The 19542-nt window shown below is 40.7% G+C and overlaps 1 protein-coding gene across 1 annotated transcript in view; it reads right to left on the bottom strand.

Annotated features, from left to right (window-relative positions):
* The window catches only part of INVS (inversin), a 93385-nt gene that overhangs the window by 73652 nt on the left and 191 nt on the right, over positions 1–19542 (bottom strand). Inside the window, exon 2 of the mRNA XM_086469217.1 lies at positions 11944–12110. Within this exon, the coding sequence (XP_086325343.1) occupies positions 11944–12110 (167 nt within the window). The remainder of the gene's footprint in view (positions 1–11943; positions 12111–19542) is intronic.

Below are 19542 nucleotides of genomic sequence, written 5' to 3'. Positions count from 1 at the left end.
AAAAACATTGAGACCATAGGCACAGTCCCTGAACTGAGGCTGTTTCACATAACAAATGACAGAAAGGTAACATTAAAAAAAACAAAACCAAAATAGAGCACCACAACCACAGGAACATTGTTAAGATCACACAATCACAAGAATAATGTGAGGAGGAATACACAGGTTCCTGAAACAGTTAAAAAGCAATTAGTACTGCCCTGCCACAATTAATTAGTTGATCTCTCAACTATGCCAAAAAGAACGTATTTTCCAGCAAGGGATTCCTACGCTTCTGAAATTACTTACTAACAATAAAATAATATTAAATCAAATTACATCAAAACTTAAATAAAAGCTTCTTTAGTTAAAGAAGACATAAGACATGAATATCTGCTATTCTACTTTGGAAAAACTTACAGTTTAACAGAAGACAATGTCCCTGTGTAGCATCGAGGTTGTACAGATATAGGAAACCACATGTAAGTGCAACATAATGTTCTTTTAGAAAATCTAAAACACCGTAAAAAGATTTATTCTGTAAAAAAAAAAAAAATCAAATTGTGTAGTACTTGTCCTCAGATTGTTTTAAATTCTTAGGTTTACAAAACACTCTTGTGGATGAACACATATTTATTAATCTTTTCATCAGACACAGACGATTAAACTCTGTAAAAGATGGGCATTTTAGTACAGTCTTATCACCAAACAGAGATTTAAATGAATCGTTTGGCAAACAGAACCCATAAGATTACTATCACCCAAGGAAAAACTGAACCTACAGGACATTTGGGTAAGTTGGGTCTCACAAAACTCAAGCAAATCAGTAAAAAACTGAAAAGCTGAAATTGTATATAACACCTCTAGGAATAAATTTATATTATTACTATACTGCTCTAAAATATACTCTAATAAATCACTGCAAAGAGGAGACAAGTTTTTTAATTTTCAAATAACATAGTGTACCGTTTAGTAGATACATTTTCGTTTACACTGACAAAACTCCATTTTTAATGCCAGTCTGTCCTTCCCAAAAGGAGATGAGTTCAGCACTCCCGGCACCGAGCTCCCCAGCAGCACCCGTGCCCAGAGGAGGTGTCACATCCCGCCCCACCCTCCACACCGGGGAGAACCGAGGAAACTCATTCCAAACTCTTATTCACACAAAGACATTTATGCCTACGCTGGGGACAGCGAGTCCACAGCATTCTTTCTCGAGAGCTGTTCGAGTTTTCCAGCATCAAAAATTCCCTTACTGTTTATATTATAAACCTCCCACCTATCCTAGGCTACATTCATTGCTATGTCTGTTCTTATTTAGCAGATTCTCATTCTTTTTAACACATATTTTGTTCACAGAGGAAAGAAATACATATTATTCTCTCAATTTGGTTTTACCTAGTTCATCAAAAGTATTCTCATTTGGGCTTTTTTTTTATTTTAAGAGTTTTTCCTCTCTTTTTTTGGGGGTTTAAATCTTTAACTATGATGGCTAAAACCCCAATGTTAGAGGACCAGATGATGCCAAGTAGTGAAGAAAAATCACTATTCTTCCTCATTTCTAACCATATCAGCAAAATCTGTACATGTCTTTGTATAAGTATTAGACTTATTTAACCAGTAAGTTGTCTCCCCCGCTATTATTCCTGAGTTTTCTTCTGCAAGACTTATTTATATTCGGCTTATGATCACTATTCTTGAGAAGCGTGAATCCTTCCCACAGTTACAGATGAGAATCTGAAATGATAGACTGTTAAGTTTTTCAAGTTGTGTTCCAGGAGATGTGCCTCCCTGATAATCACACCTGAACATCCTTTACACACAGCAAGAGCTAACCCACTCATCTTCACAAAAACCTTATATTCTTTGTTCTACTTTTAACTTAGGTTTGGAACCCTCACAGTGAAAACAAAACCCTTCAAAACATGGATGGGACAACGACAGCGGCCAGTCATCAACGGCCCCCGGCAACTGGAGATCAGCACTTCGGTGTGAAAGAGAAGGCACTGCACTTGGTCCCTCCCTTTCCACGCAAATACACTCTAGGATTTGTCTGAATAGGCCACAAGTGCCCCTGCTGCAAACCACCTCTTTAAGCCTCCCCCATCCTTTTGCTTTTACTATTCCAAATGGGGAAAAAAAAAAAAAAAAAAAAAAGAGTATTTTGCTATTATGAGTGGAAGTGGATGGAAGCATTTTATCTACAGCAGGCTATAGAGCAAACCTGTCAGGTATTTCTAATATAATGCATTTTAGCACCTCGGCCAGATTTATTTGTTCTCCTTCACAATCCAATCTTACCCGAAGACAGTAACAGACCCTGCTTTTTGTTTAGCCATCCTGCAACTCCTTTGATGCTCAAAATGACTGCTGGAAAGCAGGTATATTCAGGGAGGTAACCACAAACTGCAAGCAGTATTTTCACACATGTTTTATGAGAGTAAGTGTAGTAGCCAACAGTTAGTAAAATAATAGCCCATAGACATTCATACCATATTTATCAGTGCAGTCTGTATAGAGACAGAGTCTGATCTGTAGCTACTCTAAAATTCTGATCTTGAACTCAAAATAACTTCTTTGGCATGTAAATTTTTGCATAACCTTGTCTTAAAATGCGACTTCATATGAACATAAAACCAGTAAGAAATCGGATTCAGATGCCTTAGTATCTGCTGTGCAACTGAAACCTGAGAACTGCAGAACAGTATTTCCACAGTTTTATCTTCTGCAGACAAAAGAACTGCCTGGATTTTAACTCACAGTTTGACAGTAGAGATAGATGATTGCTGGATACCAAATTACTACAGCGACTTAACACTTAATGAGCAACTGACAACGTGCACATTCTTGTCTTGTTATGAGACGTGACAAAGTGTGTAAGCTGAAAATGCACTGCCTGAAAATATGAGAAACACATATTGGTCTTGCAAAGTAGTGCCCAAATCCAGCTCTCCATACCATGTTGTCAAGCTTTCTGTTTCAATGATGCTGCTCTAGAATGTTTACTATAACTGACTTGGAAAGCCTTCCCTCTCCTTCACATCTGTGATGCATTAACGAATCAAAACACAGAATTTCTTCAGTTGAAGAACATACAAGATCATTCTCGTAATATGTGGTGTCGCTTGACTTCCCAGAGCCTTTTCAGACCGATCATTTCTCTCTCTAGGTACAAGCAAAGGAGCTTACCTAGCACTCATCTCCACAAGATGCTTCTATCTTGTACTATTTTTGTGTACGATCACGTTCCAAGAACATTTCAGTGGAGAAATAGTGAAATTTAAGATGCTCTGGAGCTACACTGGGATGCTGAGTTTCATAAGAGGAGACCAATGCTCTGATTTCAAGATCACCTTTTCATACTTTAGTATTTTTCTCACTGATCACTAAACCAAGTCAGGTTAATGCAGAGACAAATGGAAGTATTAATGACATCTAAAGAACAGCCTGAAGCAGAATTAGAGACACATACAAGATCCTGAAAGGAAGACACAGCTACTATTTATCACACACACAAAAAAACTTCCAAAGTGTTCCCTTGTCCTCCCTCAACTCAAATGAAGTGCTGCTATATACTTACCTAAGGTTTTAAGAATATTTTTCATGATGTCAGAGTTCATTTAGGAAGTTCCAGCCCCGCAAAGTCCCTGGCTGCTTTAATATTCTTCCTCAGTGGTGCCAGCACAACTTTCTGGGGGACTGTATTGTAAATCAGAGCTCTGTAATAATGTGAGTTCTTTATTTGTAGGCTTTTCCTGTAGGTATGTTTAACCATTTCAATAGGGCTTACAGCACAGATGAACGGTCGTATCAGCACAACCAATGGTGAAAAGCATTTGGGAGCATGAGGACTTGTGCTAAACAGGCAGAAAACGAATCATTATTTTGTAGAGTTCATTTTCTGTCGACTCACTGAACGGTGAGCAGCTCTGCAGTGGTGAAAAGGGGTCAGGGGAAGGCTGTGGGCAGGACCACCCCCTTTGGCAGCTACATCAGCTTATCTGTAGCACAACACATACAAACCACATGCGAGGAACTGTGCCTTCTGCCCTTGAGCACCTTCAGCTGCATTCCCTAGAGAGAACCCTTTGTTCAGGAAAGTAAAGAAAACATTTGTGGTGCTATTGTCTGTGGCTTAATTAAACACAGAGGAAACTATAGTCCTGCATGTAACAAATCACCTCTTCTGGCTGGCCAGCCACCATTGCTGTCTCACACCTTGGTTTGTTCAGATTTTTCACATTTAGTCAAATTGTATGTTCACATGAAAGTGTGACAGAATGAATGCAAAGTTCATTCACACTTCATGCACCTACACGCACAGAATTAACGTTACTCATGATGAGCTCTCACTTGAGGGGAAACATCACAAACGTAACAGCCTAGGGAAAACGGAAACATGAACTGACCACTACCGTCTCTGAAAGGCATTGTGATTATTTATTTTACTGATACAGATCGGGAAAGAAAGTTAGGAGTGCACGTGCTCTTCTATGCAGTTCAAATAATGCCTTCTGAATGACACTAAACTGGGAGGAGTGGCTGACACCAGTGCTGCCATTCAGTGAGATCTGGACAGGCTGGAGAGCTGGGTGGAGAGGAACCCAATGAGGTTCAACAAGGGCAAGTGTAGGGTCCTGCACCCGGGGAGGAATAACCCCACGCACCAGTACAGGCTGGGGGTTGACCTGCTGGAGAGCAGCTCTGCGGAGAGGGACCTGGGAGTTGTGGTAGACAACAACTGGACCATGAGCCAGCCATGTGCCCTTTGACCAAGAAGGCCAATGGTCTCCTGGGGTGCATTAAGAAGAGTGTGGCCAGCAGGTCCAGGGAGGTTCTCCTCTCCCTCTACTCTGCCCTGAAGCCACATCTGGAGTGCTGCGTCCGGTTCTGAGCCACCCAGTTCAAGAAGAACAGGGAACTACTGGAGAGAGTCCAGCAGAGGGCTATGAAGATGATGAGGGGGCTGGGGCATCTCTCCTACGATGAGAGGCTCAGAGACCTGGGGGTCTTTAGCCTGGAGAAGAGACCTCACCAACACTTAACAACATCTAAAGGGGGGGTGTCAAGAGGATGGGGCCAGGCTCAGTGGAGCCCAGCAACAGGACAAGGGGCAATGGGCACAAACTGGAGCACAGGGAGTTCTGCCTCAACATGAGGAAAAACTTCTTTACCCTGAGGGTGGCAGAGCCCTGGAACAGGCTGCCCAGGGAGGCTGCAGAGTCTCCTTCTCTGGGGATATTCAAAATATATATCCATGGATATCCCTGGATGTGATCCTGTGTGACCTGCTGTAGGTGACCCTGCTTTAGCAGGGGGGTTGGACTGGATGATCTCCAGAGGTCCTTTCCCACCCCCATCGCTCTGTGATTGCTGAGACTACAGCTCCAGGAAATACACCTTGAAAAAGGTAGTGAGGAAAAATGTATAAGCTTGCTCCCAGGCAAGTTTCACTCCAGAGCTTTTAATACAAACATCTTTTACTTGGATAAGAAAGAGGAAATAACATTCTGGTTTTTGGGCTCTTGGACTACCTTGACTGTACTCGTTAGATAAGACTTGGGAAGAAGCTTTCATGAAATAAGTGAACTAAAGACTACCTTCTGTTTCTAATTTTCTGCCATGTCTTATGCTTGCCTCAGGCTGGTTTTTCTTACTTTTTACCCATACGGTTACTGGTGAGTATACAAGAACCACCATTTTTTCTAGCTTAAGAAAAATTAAAAATGAAGATTATTAAAATATACCCTCCTACTTTACACAGAATTCCAAACTGCATCCTAGATGCAAGCTTATCTATCAATAATTGTGTCAGCAAAGAATTAAAAGAAGCTACAGAATATTTAATGCTTCTGGATAATGAAAGCCACATTTTCCCACTGGGGTGGTATTAATCTTCCTGAAGCCAAAATTAATATCCTCTTGACAGTTAAGCATCCTGATAGATTATTTTAAGTGCATATTATTAGCATCCAACAACAAAACTACTGAACTTTTTCTTCTATCCCTGTTAACACAAAAGGCTGTGCTTGGGGTATTTATAGAGATTGCTACTCCCCCAGAGTAAACAGACTGCTAATAAGTGAGCATCCTCTCTGAGAAATTCTGAAAAAAGTAGGCTTAGTTTTTTCCTTATTAAACTGGAATTACTTAATGAAAGATAAATGAAAAAATCATATACAGGTAATTTCGGTATGTAGAAACATTTCCATTCAGAAGCATCACATGTGGGTGTTTGAGTAAGTTGCAATTTAAGACTAGAAGCAAATCGCTACCAGAATGCTTACAAGTGAAAATGAATGCCAGTAGTTAAACTGCAATCCCAGTACTCGTATCTGTCTCCACAGTATGTTTATTTCACAATAATCTAAGTTCTACCAGCTTAAATGATCTGTACTCACACAGTAATACAACTCCTCAGTGTGAAATCACTGGCAAATTATGTTAATGACTTGCCTTCTGTTGCAATCAGCCACTGTTTCAGCTCCCAGTAAATTACATCCATGTTCATGAAGTCACAACTGTCCTCTGAAACGCCTATGGCAATCTTCATGAGGTACTCCTGCAATAAGCTGCATCATTTTCTGGTGGGGTTGGGTTTTCTGAAGTTAATGACTTGACCTCTCCATTTTTTTATTTTTTTTTTTTTTACAGGGTGTGCATCCTTTCAAAATTGCTTGGGAGACCTGTCCATTTAGCAAGAGAGAGCAAAACATTCTACCTTTGTAGTGGAAGAGAAGAAAACCCAAGAAGAAAACCCAAGTAACTTCATTTACATGACCTTCTGCCTACAAAGACTGAAACATCTCCATCATCCACTGGTGGTTGAAGTGGCTAAGCCACTATCAACCATATTTGAAAAGTCATGGCAGTCCGGTGAAGTTCCCACCAACTGGAAAAGAGAAAACATAACTCCCATTTTCAAAAAGGGAAAAAAGGAAGACCCGGAGAACTACAGGCCAGTCAATCTCAACTCTGTGCCTGGCAAGATCATGGAGTGGATCCTCCTGGAAACTCTGCTAGGGCACATGGAAAATAAGGAGGTGACTGGTGACAGCCAACGTGGCTTCACTAAGGGAAAATCCTGCCTGACAAATTTAGCCACCTTCTACGACGGGGTTACAGCGATGGTGGATAAGGGAAGAGCAACCAATGTCATTACCTGGGCTTGTGCCAAGTGTTCAACACTGTCCCACACAACATCCAGGTCTCTAAACTGGAGAGACATGGATTTGATGGATGGACTTCTCAGTGGATCAGGAATTGGCTGGATGGTCGCACTCAACGAGTCATGGTCAACTGCTTGAAGTCTGACTAGAGAACAGTGACGAGTGGTGCTCCTCAAGGGTCAGTATGGGGAATGGTGCCGTTTAACATCTTTGTCAGCAACGTGGACAGCAGGATCAAGTGCACCCTCAGCAAGTTTGTGACAACACCAAGCTGTGTGGTGCGGTTGACACGCTGGAGGCAAGCAGGGCCATCTAGAAGGACCTGGACAGGCTGCAGAGGTGGGCCCAGGCCAACTTCATGGAGTTCAGCAAAGCCAAGTGCAAGGTCCTGCCCCCGGGTCAGGGCAATCCCAAGCACAGATACAGGCTGGGTGATGAGTGGATGGAGAGCAGCCCTGGGGAGGAGGACTTGGGGAGTCGGTGGGTGAAAAACTGGACACGACCCAACAACGTGCACTCACAGCCCAGAAAGCCAATGGCCTCCTGGGCTGCATCCAGAGCAGCGTGGGCAGCAGGTCGACAGAGGGGATTCTGCCCCTCTGCTCCGCTCTGGTGAGACCCCCCTGCAGGGCTGCGTCCAGCTCTGGGGGCACCAGCACAAGACACACATGGACCTGTTCAAGCGGATCTAGAGGAAGGTCACGAAGATGCTCATGGGGCTGGAGCAGCTCCCCTGTGAGGACAGGCTGAGAGAGTTGGGGGTGTTAAGCCTGGAGAAGAGAAGGCTCCGGGGAGACCTTACAGCGGCCTTCAGTGCTGACAGGGGGCTGCAGGAGAGGTGGGGAGGGACTCTGGATCAGGGAGGGCAGTGATGGGACAAGGGGTAACGGTTTTGAACTGAAAGAGGGGAGATTTAGATGAGATATTAGGAAGAAATTCTTCCCTGTGAGGGTGGTGAGGCCCTGGCACAGGCTGCCCAGAGAAGCTGTGGCTGCCCCCTCCCTGGCAGTGCTCAAGGCCAGGCTGGATGGGGCTGGGAGCAACCTGGTCTGGTGGGAGGTGTCCCTGCCCAGGGCAGGGGGTTGGACTAGATGGTCTTTAAGGTCCCTTCCAGCCCAAACCAGTCTGTGATTCTATGATCATAAAGCTAATGAAGACAGATACTACAAAAGATCATGTCAATGAAGATTTGAAAAAGACAACTTGCTACAAAATGTGCGCCTTGGGTGCAATTCATTTGTCACAATTTAGACACTGACAACATCAAAACCTACATCAGTCAGACGCCTAAAAGGTTGACTGAGCGAGTCATATGTCCTAAGGTACTCGTCCATACTTTAAGGTGAATGAACTGCACCCTAAAGTGCATTAACTTTAAGTGATCTAGATGACTAGCTCAGATGTAGATTTCTGCAATGTGAATTTCTACAGTTACATCAGATTATTCTCATCCTATCATCTCACATGGCATTGCAGTGTATTTTGAATATTTTCCATCAAGAAAAAAAGATGTATTTAAGCGAAGAGCTTAACTTTCTCGCTCCTTATTCATGCTATGAATCTTTTTTAGACCAACAGATGTGTAAAGCTTAAAAGCTGCCATATAAAGGATGTCTATCACCAAATGAAAGACTTATAGTAAGAACATAATTACTATCATTAAGCAACCACTCAAAGGTTATCATATCAATGTATAACCACAGTTGTTCTCAAAAAGCATTGATGTTTCAAGGCACATTAACAGCTGAAATTTCTGACCCTACCTTCTGAACTTCAGGAACTTTCTGCAAGGAAAAGTGTGAGAACACCTACGCTTAATCTGCTATCAAAGAAGAGCTGCTAAGTGGACCAATAACTAAGGGAATATCCTAACTCTTGCTGCTTGCAAATAGTCCAGAACGTCATTAAAGCCGTCTGAGATGGAGAGATTACAAGGACCCTTTGTTGAGAACCCCAGCACTATGATGGCACAAGCACTCACACGGCTACAGGGTGAATCACATCTACCCAACACATCGCACAATAAGTAGGTGACTGCAAAAAGTCTTCTGCTAAAACAGCATGAGGTAAAGATGGCACCTCCTTCTTTTTCAGCTGCACTGTCACCTGAAGACACTTCTAAGATGTTCCAAGCATCACAAGGTACAAACTGCCCTGTCATGATTGCAGCAAGACATAAAGGCAATGCAGAGCACATGCAGTTAATGGATGTTATGCCAAGGCAAAAGAGCTCTTGCCTGGAATAGCTGCAAAACAAATATCCACAATATGAACACTCACAAAGATTGAAACAAGAATTTATATTGTTTTAATATGCTAAAATATGTTTTAAAACCTGAGGAAAATCTAATTTTTAAAATCAAGTTTTTAATATGATTGACGTGTTCATGTGCCTGTCAGGTCATAAAATCTAAATCCTGTATGAACACCAGGCAAGTACAGTATTTTACAGCAATTTTTTCAGTCTCTGATACCCCAGAAGGCTGTGCTGCCATTCAGCGAGACCTGGACAGGCTGGAGAGCTGGGCAGAAGACATTGAATGAACTACAACAAGGGCAAGGGCAGAGTCTTGCATCTGGGGAAGAACAGGCCCATGTCCCAGTACAGGTTGGGGACTACTGAGCTGCTGGAGAGTAGCGTAGGGGAAAGGGACCTGGGGGTCCTGGTGGGCAGCAGGGTGACCATGAGGCAGCAATGTGCCCTCGTGGCCAAGAAGGCCAATGGCATCCTGGGGTGGATTAGAAGGGCTGTGGTCAGTAGGTCGAGAGAGGTTCTCCTCCCCCTCTGCTCTGCCCTGGTCAGACCCCACCTGGAATAGTGTGTCCAGGTCTGGGCCCCTCAGGTCAAGAAGGATGGGGAATTGCTGGGAAGGGTCCGGCACAGAGCCACAAAGGTGGTGAAGGGGGTGGAACATCTCCCTTCTGATGAAAGGCTGAGGGAGCTGGGTTTCTTGAGCTTGGAGAAGAAGAAGCTGAGGGGTGACTTCATTCATGTTTATAAATATGTGAAGGGTGAGTGTCAGGAGGATGGAGCCGGGCTCTTCTCGGTGATGGCCAATGACAGGACAAGGGGCAACGGGCGCAAGCTGGAGCACAGGAGGTTCCACATGAACATAAGGAAAAACTTCTTCACTGTGAGGGTGACAGAGCCCTGGAACAGGCGGCCCAGAGAGGTGGTGGAGTCTCCTTCTCTGGAGGCATTCAAAACCCACCTGGACACGTTCCCGTGGGACCTGCTCTGGGTGGTCCTGCTCTGGCAGAGAGGTTGGACTGGATGATCCTTCGAGGTCCCTTCCAACCCCTGACATTCTGTGATTCTGTGACATTATGGTTTACGAAACACCTACCTTTGAAACAACAACATTCACAATAAGCTGGTCACTTAGAAATATGAAGTTAACCCTGGTACACTGGTGACAACGTTATGATGATGACCGAAATATTTCATCAGGGTGTTGTGGTATGTAACCAAACAAATTCACCTGTTTCAACTCAGCTATAACCTACTGTAACTAATTACTATGGCAGTCAAGTAATGGAGGGCATTACCGTACACATTTCAATAATTCATTCACACTAGTTTTTAATAACATTTTTAACTAAGGAATTTTTTAATTTATATTAAATGAACACTTAATTCCCAATAAGGGATGCAGTTACACAGACCATACAGTCCCTCTGGACTCCCATGCAAGTGTAACTGAAGAATGTCACCCTATTATAATCTTTCCAAATGGTTCTCCATTCAGTTGTTCCTTACTAAATACTATGCCCATACTACAGCTACCTTTACGTACACCTAACTAAAACAAAACCAATTTGCAGAATATATTAAAAAGTACATAGACCATCTGAACAACGTGAATGATTATGAACAGGTGACAAGATAGTGTAAGTATCAATGGCTTGCTACGAAAATCGAGGTAGGCACTCAAACTGGTACCAAAAGACACAGCTCACGTAGCCAAATCAACTTTAACTTTTGAGCAGTTACAGTTTTAAACATACTATAAAAAGTAAAATAGTAAATAAAAAGCTGTTCCTTTCAGTTTGAGAGTTTTAATCTTCTCTGTGGAGTCTTCTTCATAGTTTATAAATTCAAGCATCTTGGTTAGCTAGTCAACCCTTCTTTTCTTTCTCCTCCCACCAGCAGTTTGCTCATTCTTCTGTAACTGTGGAAACTTCCCTGAGCCCTAAACACACTCAAAATTTATTACAGCTCTGAAATTACACTTTAAACTGCTTTTTATGTTATTGTTGAATACTTCCTTTAGCACTCCTTCAGTGGGACAATGTAATTGGACAATATTAGAGACTGAATTTGTAGAAGAAAAAACAGACAGTAATGCATTTCCCTCCTGGTCTTGGAAATTATTTGGTATTCCATATTCTTGAAATTCTCAGACATGGCATTAATAATTAACAGTGTATGGCCTTATAGCCACTGAAACGAATGGTAATATCCTAAGGTGTATCAGAGCGTTCAAAATTTAGTCCTTACTCAGAACTGGCTATCCCAAAATAGACAAGGACTATTTTTCCTAGAAAGTACAAGTTCTTAAAACAGCAACAAATTACACTGTCTCTGCAGACAGCTACAAATACACTCAGTAAAAACACTAAAAAATAAAAAATAACCCTCCAAAGATTTAGTTTAGGATGGGCCAAGCTTTTAACGAACTCACAGCTTTATTTGTCTCTAAAGATACAGCATGCTTACTTAATACAAGAAAATCTCCTTTATACCTTTTATGAATGCCACAAGTTTATACAATGGCTGAGCACTTGTAATTACCTTTTGTGCAGCAAGATGGAGAGCGGTTCTTCGGCTACGATCGGCTCTGTTAACATCGGCTCCAGCTTTCAGCAATGTCTCTGCACAGTCCAGCCTGTCAGCCAATACACAGTACATAAGAGGAGTTCTTCCAAACTGGTCCTCTTTATCTTTCAGCTCAGAGTTTCCTTAAAAAAAAAAAATAATTTTTTTTTAAAAAAATCACATAAACCAGTTTAGTCTATGGGTATCTAACTAAAAGCAGCACTTTTTTATGAAAAGGGTACCTTATTATAAGTGAACGGGGTGACCAAAATAATGGAGTATAAGATAAACTCAAAGTTACTACTTTTTACCTTATTTTTACTGACATTTATAGGACATTTCAAAACATATCTACAGAAAAAAGTATGTTCAGAAAACGTAAGTTCCACAAATACACCTACCACCAGTGACATTCTGCAGCAGTATAGTTATAAATAATTTTAACTCACTTATACAGATCTGGGCTGCGAAGATTAACAAATATCAACAGCACATAAAGATAGTCCTTCTGAAACCTGTAAACACTGTAACTAAAACAAGCTTTGAAGCTTACTCACAGCAATGTTTATTTAAAAAGCATAAACACGTCAATATTACACCAATACCATTATTTACCTCATAGTCCCTTACAATATGGAAACTACTAAAATACTTCTTGAGCTTTCTTTACTTGATAAGGTTAGTCAGGCAGCAAATTAAGCTAAATCAGAAGTCTGAGGTCCTATTAAAAAAACCAAAACATTGCATTTCTATTCGCAGTCCAAAAAACCCCAAACCAGTACTCACCCTTCCCTATAAAGTTTCATATTTCTATTATGTCACCACATAGAAACTAGCACCTCTAAATCCATAGGTATCAACTATCCTACACATCCCAACTCTTCATGTATCTCCCATGTAGCCACGTTGTCTACAATTACTCAAGTAACATGGATTTTTAACAGGCAAGTTAATTTTTATTTTTAAATACACCTTCCTTTGCACGACTGCTGATGCTTCAGGAGAACTCCAGCAGAGGCATGCTTCTTCGCAAACACAATCTTCACCCTCCCCCAGCATATTATACTTATCCAACAATTGTATTCATAATTCTAATTTCTGCTGATTAACCCAGCAGAAGAGTCAAGCAGATTAAATGTGAATCAAGGTGAATATCAAGAATTAAAATTTGTTCCCTACCAACCAAAATCACTGTTAAGCAGGATACTGCCAGTTAGAGCAACCATTTGCTCGGTCACTCCATTTCCAAGTTCTTTTAAAACTGTTGAATGAATACCATGTTGTCCTCACGAATCGTTCTGTAACACCTTCTCTTGCTCAGAAATGGTGATTTGCATTGAGAAAACTCTTCCTGCTCTGTAAAACACAGTTTAGGAACCTTTCTGAACTCTTCAGTGAATGCAGATATAGAAAAATTCTTTTTGTTCTTCACCCATGGCCTTGCCTTCTCTGACTGCCCCTTCACCTTGACAATCCACTAGTTTTATGCCTCTAGCAAATTATTCCTTAAAAAAAATAAAATAGAAAAGTCTTTTACTGACCTGCATCTACCTTCCTCAAAGGTTATATCTTTTTGAAGAACACCTTCTTGCTTTTTCATATCCACCCTCACACTGCTGTTCAGCCACGCTCGCTTCCCTTCGACCTTCCTTGACTTTTTCTTTTGTTAAGCGCTTTTGCATTCGTGTCACACTGCAAGAAAGGAGTTTACTCTCTAGACTCATCTTTAGATTCTTCCTAGCGAGTGTTTTCATTTTAGTGACCTTCACCATTTTCAGAGAACACAACTGTAGTTGGCTGCTGTTGCTTATCCGTGTATGCTCTGGCGAAGAGTCATAAAATCTCACTTAGTAACACTGATTCAGGCCCTACACAGCAGTCAAGAGCAACTCAAGAGCTGGGTGTGTTCTGTGTTCACTGAAATTTCTGCTGCCAGACCATTAATGATTTCTAAAGATTTAGTTTTAGGATCATACCCTCAATAGCCATTTACCCAAAAGATATGAAATTAACCTTCCTTACTATTGCATTTCCTGTCAATTCAGATTCTGACCTCCCTTAGCATGTCACACATCACCATCTGGTCAGATGGACAGTCATAAAATGTTGGTACTATAGTTTCTTATTTAGACCTGTAAATGCAATCAATAAGCGTTGGGATTTTTGTGTGTTTAAGCTTGATTTATATAAGTGGCCATTTATTAATCTCATTTGAATCCATTGTTTTCCGCTTTGGTTTTTAAATGCGTATCACCACTCCTCCACCTGCATGGCTTCCATGGATCCATCAGAACACAAAGCATACAGAAAAAACATTGTCCGCATTCACACCTTCCCTCCCACAAATTCTACGTTCTCACCATATGATCAATAGCCTCATCTAAAACCTGACATTCTAGGTTTTTTAGACTTCCAAGTACGTAGAAAAATGCATGTTTGTTTGGGGTTTCTATGCAACTTCAACCAGTTTGAATAGGACGCTATCTTTTCCTGCTGTATGATCGCATAAATGAAGATACGGAATAGCTACGATACCACCTTCTATAGATGAGCCCCTGGGAACTGCACATCCCCTTGCTAGCTTTTCCTCATTTCTTCCTTTAGAAACCTTCTCATAATGAGCACAACAGCCAAGTCTTGGATTTTTTTCAATAAATAAACGACCAAAGTACATTTTTATACAGAAGAAAAAACAAATAATAAACCAAGTAATGGAAAATTACATTTGTAAATTTACACAGGTCATTTTTTTCCTGTGTGGCTTCGCAGAAAAGCTGGCTAAGATTCTGGTCTCAACTTTGCTTAGAATGGAAGAAGGTAAAGTATTGGATATCTCTTATTCACTGTTCTTCACATCAAAACAACATATCAAAAAAGCTTAACTTCGTGGTAGCATTTTTAAAAATAGTTTTTAAGACTTCAAAAAAAATGATTTGCAATGTTTCTAAAGGGGAGTTAAAAGCTGTGTAAGTTGAAACTTCTTTGGAATACTATTTATGTCCTGTGATATGTAACTACACTTTGATGGGAAGAAATAAGTAATGTAATTTTTACTAGTGCTATTTACATATTCGTTACTCTCAAAATTATAATTTTTATCAACACTTTGAGAAAAATGCTCACGTATTGCCTTTAAATATTCATTCAAGTCTCATCTTATTTTCATTACTGAAGACAATAATTCTTTATTTCTGCTCAAAATGACAAGCTGTAATATTTACGAAGGGCATTAAAAAGCAGTATATATATATTAAAAAAACAACTCTATGTCACTTGTTTACCTCATTTCATGGCCATTAGGAAATAGTTCAAAATGTAACATAAGTTAAACAGGGGAATCCAAATTTTTTTATTTTTCCTAACTTATAAAAACACTTGCTAGACTTTAATTTCACACTATTAAAATTTCATTGCAAACTGGATGTGGTTTCAAGATAATTCTTTCCTCTACTAGTAGAAAAAAGTATTTTAAAAGTTATACATACATCTTGTGAAGCCAATGTCTTGCATCTCAATATTTAGCTAACAATAAATGCCTTTTCCAGTCCATAGAGCCCAGTACAGAAACACCAAAGCTAGTCAGGAACAACCATGCAGCCCCGTGCAGCAACAGGCAGGCACTGAGGTCCAAAGCTCAATTTAACATGTCACTGCTCCCAGCCAACAAGTCAGTTTCTCTCATTAGCGAAGTGCAATCAAGTGCTCTTCCAGTATTAGTTCAGCCTGGTAATTTAGACATCACTAAACCATATTTCACTGTGCAGTGCTAAGGTGGCCTCAACAGGCTCTTAGGTTTGTTGAAGCTGATGGGACTGGCACAATCACATGTATTTTTAGAAAGAAATACATAAACAAGCATTTCTCAGTAAAACACATACACACGGTTTATGCTCACACAACACTCGTTCTTAAATCAGCAGGGTGCAAAACTGGTCCTTCCCCTTCACATTCCAAGTTCCCTTTCTGTTATATAACGTTAGAGGATAGGAAGAATATAGAGACTAAAAGAAAGAAATGGGTAAGGTCAAGACGAGCAAAAATGGCCTAAAGCTCAAGCACAACCCAACTAAGTAGAGCAATGGACATCTACTTTCATTTACAGCTCCCAAAGCGGGATGTCAGTGATGACAAAGATTGTCCATGACTGCATCATCTGAGTGAAAAATGAGCAAGACCCTCAAAACTTGATGCCAGTAATTTGCCTGAAGCTGCTGCACTGATTTTTAAGGTAAAGAAACTACCTTCAGCTAGCAGCACGTTTCTTCTTGTCATTATTGTGCTTGCTTACAAGACTCTGTAAGGCCCTTAGAACAGATAAAACCCTGTGGGCATTTCCCTAAAAGGGTGTGTCTGCCCTGGGGCTAAAAGACAGGACAAGGACTAGGAGCTACTATACCACCATCACGAAGATGATGAAATTCACTACCCACGCCGCCTTGTGGGCTTCACAGCCGCAGTTAACGGTTATTTTGTGCAATCCAGAAAGCACAGGTAGCCTTGGAAACATCCACATATTGGTGTATCTAAAATGTGCAGTAGCAGAATTAAATTCTCTTACACACACCTGCCTAAGAAAAGAAGTCAGTCTGATCCCTCCCCTTTCAGGATCAACGTCCTCGCCCCACCAGATTATGCACTCCATAAGCTTGTCAACAACGGAGGTCACAACCACCACAGAATCAAGTGGGCCAATTCCAAAATTTACCTCTCTTATTCATACCTCATCACTTCCTCAGAGTCCATGCAAGCAGTCACATCACACTAACATTTCTACACGTTTTTCAAACCAGAAGGGTAGAAAGGACAGGAGGAGAATGTGAATTATTCTTAATTACTAAAAGACAGACCACCTCCCGGAATTGCAAGAATCCTGCCTTTTGTAATATCTGATTTGAATTTTATTCAGCCTCCCACAATGCAGAACATGGAAGAGAGAAGCAGAGAGGAGAATCAATCAAAACCACGTAACTGTGTATTTGCAACCCAGAATTCATAGTTTAACATTTACAATGAAACATATCAGAGATTCAGAAGCATTTGTATGCAAGAAATAGACGATAAGGGTTTTCGAATGAGGAGCTGGACTGAACAGACACTTCAGTATCATGACTATTATACACGTCATTGTGTTCTTATAAACAATTAGAACAAGTAGATGCATCTTCCCAAAACTCTACATAAACCCATTAAATGCAAAATGATCCCCCAAACACAAAATTAACTTCTGCTCCCTTTTTGCCTAGGATTAAAATCGTACAGATGGGTTTTAACACTGAAGAACCGTTAATTAAAGACATGTTCAGCGTTGTATAAAACACAGAAAAGCAAATACTGTCAGTATTCCCCAAAGCCTGAGATCATACAATTTTAAAACAATGAGGCAATCCGTGCAATGCAAACAATCAGCACACTTCTGTTAGAGCACTGGGGATACAACAAACGCTTGGCATGTACTGTACTTTATGGTATTTAACCCACAGGCTGTTAAAAAGTCCTGTAATTAGGCATCAGCAGTGGTTAACATAAAGGGACACTTTGTTCCCAAACCCACTTTCTCTATATAATCACCAAACAGGTCAGAGGGGCTGCTATGAGAGAGTGCTTACCCAGCCTCTACGCCACTCCTAAAACTCAAAGAGGAGAGTAATAACAAATTTAGGGGTAAAAAGCCCTCGCTAAAAGGAGGAGACAGTTGGACTTCATGTTACCACATGCACCCCCAGCTACCTACCCCAGAGCCAAAGCCTGGCTGCGTCAGGAGATCGGCGTTAAGCAACGCAGCGCACGTAACGCTGGAGTCGCGTCCTGGACCAGATGCTGCAGCCACGGAGCTCAGCGAATAACGCCAATTGCTCCATTTACTTTGGCATCAAGTTATCCTGTCAACAGGGCCTGGTAAACAGCTAAAAATATGACTCTGATGCATTCTTCTGCTGCTAGGCAATGCCTTTTTTTTTTTTTTTTGGTCCTGTCCTGGCAAAAGTAAGGTCTGTGTCACATCCTGTTGAAATACAACAAAGCAGAAAATCCAAATTTTGCTATTACAGCAAAGGCTGCAAGGATTAGGCAGTTTTCTTGCCCATGTAAAAATGACACACGGCATTTTTATTTTGTTGCTGCACGATCACCATTGAAAGAAGAGTGATTTCCTTATCTGGTTCTACTGGCTGGTTTGTGCTGTATTTGACAAGGTGTACCAGCAACACAGAAGTACTTGTTCCTTTGCGTTTTCAAAATACATCTTTTGTCTGTGAGATTAATAAAAACACACTGAAGTTTACAAAAACTCTTTGTAGTTGCTTCTGATTGCTAGCCAGGATTTGAAAGCTCAGACTTTTCCCCCCACCCCAACTCCACGTAGAAGCAGAAGGGTTTTTAAAAAATCCAGGTATTTAAAGCTGCTTTTTAGTTGCATTTCCTTATCGACTGCTTATCCATTGTTTGTAAAATGTTCTACTAAAGAGTGAACAGACAGCATTAAATACAGACTGTATACTTTTGAGCCATCATATGACAAAATAAAGATGAATGCCCAACCAAAAATATTTGTTTCAACCTGTGGAGCTTCCATAAAGCCAAATTTTCTCTCCTCTTCAAGTCAAATCATTTCTAATTGTCTTTTGAGAGAATCAGATACACCTTGTAAAGAAGAACCATTTACTGCTTTCTATAGACAACAGATCCACACAGCTTACTATCTTGTCTTCAACACAGGTCAGCAGAAGATATATAAAGAAACTTGGCTGCTGCTTTTAATGTGATTACCCTTAAATCCTTTACACCCATTAAAACTCACAGACAAAGGCACAAACGCAGTCTAAGTTTCTTATTATTTCACAGTCCATCACCCTTACCAAGCTCCAGGAACGAGATTTTCAAAAAAGACTGAGCAAATAAAACTTCCACAGTATCAGTTGGAATTGCATTTCATCAGAAACTCTGAAAATCAAAGTCTTTACCTACCATATGACAGCCTTTCAAACGTATGTAAGATTGGGTTTGGAACACAGAATATACACTGCTTTTGAAAACTACTGACCTGGGATGCCATACAGTTCTTGGGCAGAGAGGGAAGGCAAAATCCTGGGCTTTTTAATGGATGTGATTTTTTAATGTTTTTTTTTTTTTTTTTTTACTTCAGCTTCAATACGATCTTCTCACCTTTAATTTGTCTCAGGAAATATTGTCAGCGTATCAGAATCAAAGCGACGAATAGGGCTCGCTCATTTTGTCCCCAAACACTACACAGTGACAAGACTCATCAACTATACTAAATGATCTGTAAAAGCAAGTTTAGCAAATTTCCCACACAAGGAATTACAAAAATAAGGATTCGCAGCCAAAATATTTCAGCCCAAAGCACTTCTCCAGAATTTCAAATTCCCTGCAACAGGAGCCCTGGATAACTCTTCTCACTGCATCACTTACCAACTTCCTATTTTACTTCACACAGAAGCACCAATCAAAGGCAACAGGTAATAAAATGTAAGAAAACCCAGACATTCTCAGGACTACATTTATTCTAGAAATATATTTTCATTTCTTAATTATATGTATCTTAAAGAGCAGAGCGAT

This window comes from Leptosomus discolor, chromosome 8, assembly GCF_034619465.1.
Source record: "Leptosomus discolor isolate bLepDis1 chromosome 8, bLepDis1.hap2, whole genome shotgun sequence".
In the NCBI taxonomy this organism is placed as follows: Eukaryota; Metazoa; Chordata; class Aves; order Leptosomiformes; family Leptosomidae; genus Leptosomus; species Leptosomus discolor.
Note: the sequence above shows the minus strand (reverse complement) of the source record. Positions and strands in the feature narration are given on the sequence as shown.